At 36.1% G+C, this 404-nt stretch overlaps 1 protein-coding gene across 1 annotated transcript in view; it reads right to left on the bottom strand.

Moving 5' to 3' along the window:
• Positions 1–206: 206 nt before the first annotated feature.
• GATA3 (GATA binding protein 3) overlaps positions 207–404 on the bottom strand; it is a gene marked incomplete at its 5' end in the record, with an annotated part of 18,751 nt that continues 18,553 nt past the window's right edge. The window contains one exon of the mRNA XM_009877943.1: positions 207–404. This exon is cut by the window's right edge and continues 204 nt beyond it. Coding sequence (XP_009876245.1) covers positions 327–404 — 78 coding nt within the window.

The following is a 404-nucleotide window of genomic DNA, read 5'->3' as shown; positions in this document are numbered from 1 at the left end:
ATAGACGCCATAGTGAGTTCCTTTAAAAAGTGGCAAACATCACTTTTTTAAACTTTTTTTTTTACTTTTTTCCCTTTTTTTCTTTTTTTTTCCTTTTTTGTGCTTTTTGTAATTTTTTTCTGGTTTTTTCTTTTTATTTTTTTCTCTCTTACGCCTTCAAATAACATTTTTTCATTATTATTATTATTATTATTATTATTTTATTCCTTTTTCCCCCTCCCATTTGATTCGGGACATCAGACCCATAACCACACGCCTGCAAAAATGCAAGTATATAAAGTAAATCTCATTTTGAGACCGTAAGCATTCAGCAGGGGAGTCTCTCGCTAACCCATGGCAGTGACCATACTGGAAGGATGGTGAGGTCCGAAGGAGAGGCTGGATGGGGGGTGCATCGGGGTCGG

This window comes from Apaloderma vittatum, unplaced genomic scaffold, assembly GCF_000703405.1.
Source record: "Apaloderma vittatum isolate BGI_N311 unplaced genomic scaffold, ASM70340v1 scaffold8571, whole genome shotgun sequence".
Classification (NCBI taxonomy): domain Eukaryota; kingdom Metazoa; phylum Chordata; class Aves; order Trogoniformes; family Trogonidae; genus Apaloderma; species Apaloderma vittatum.
This window is presented reverse-complemented; position numbering and strand designations above follow the sequence as displayed.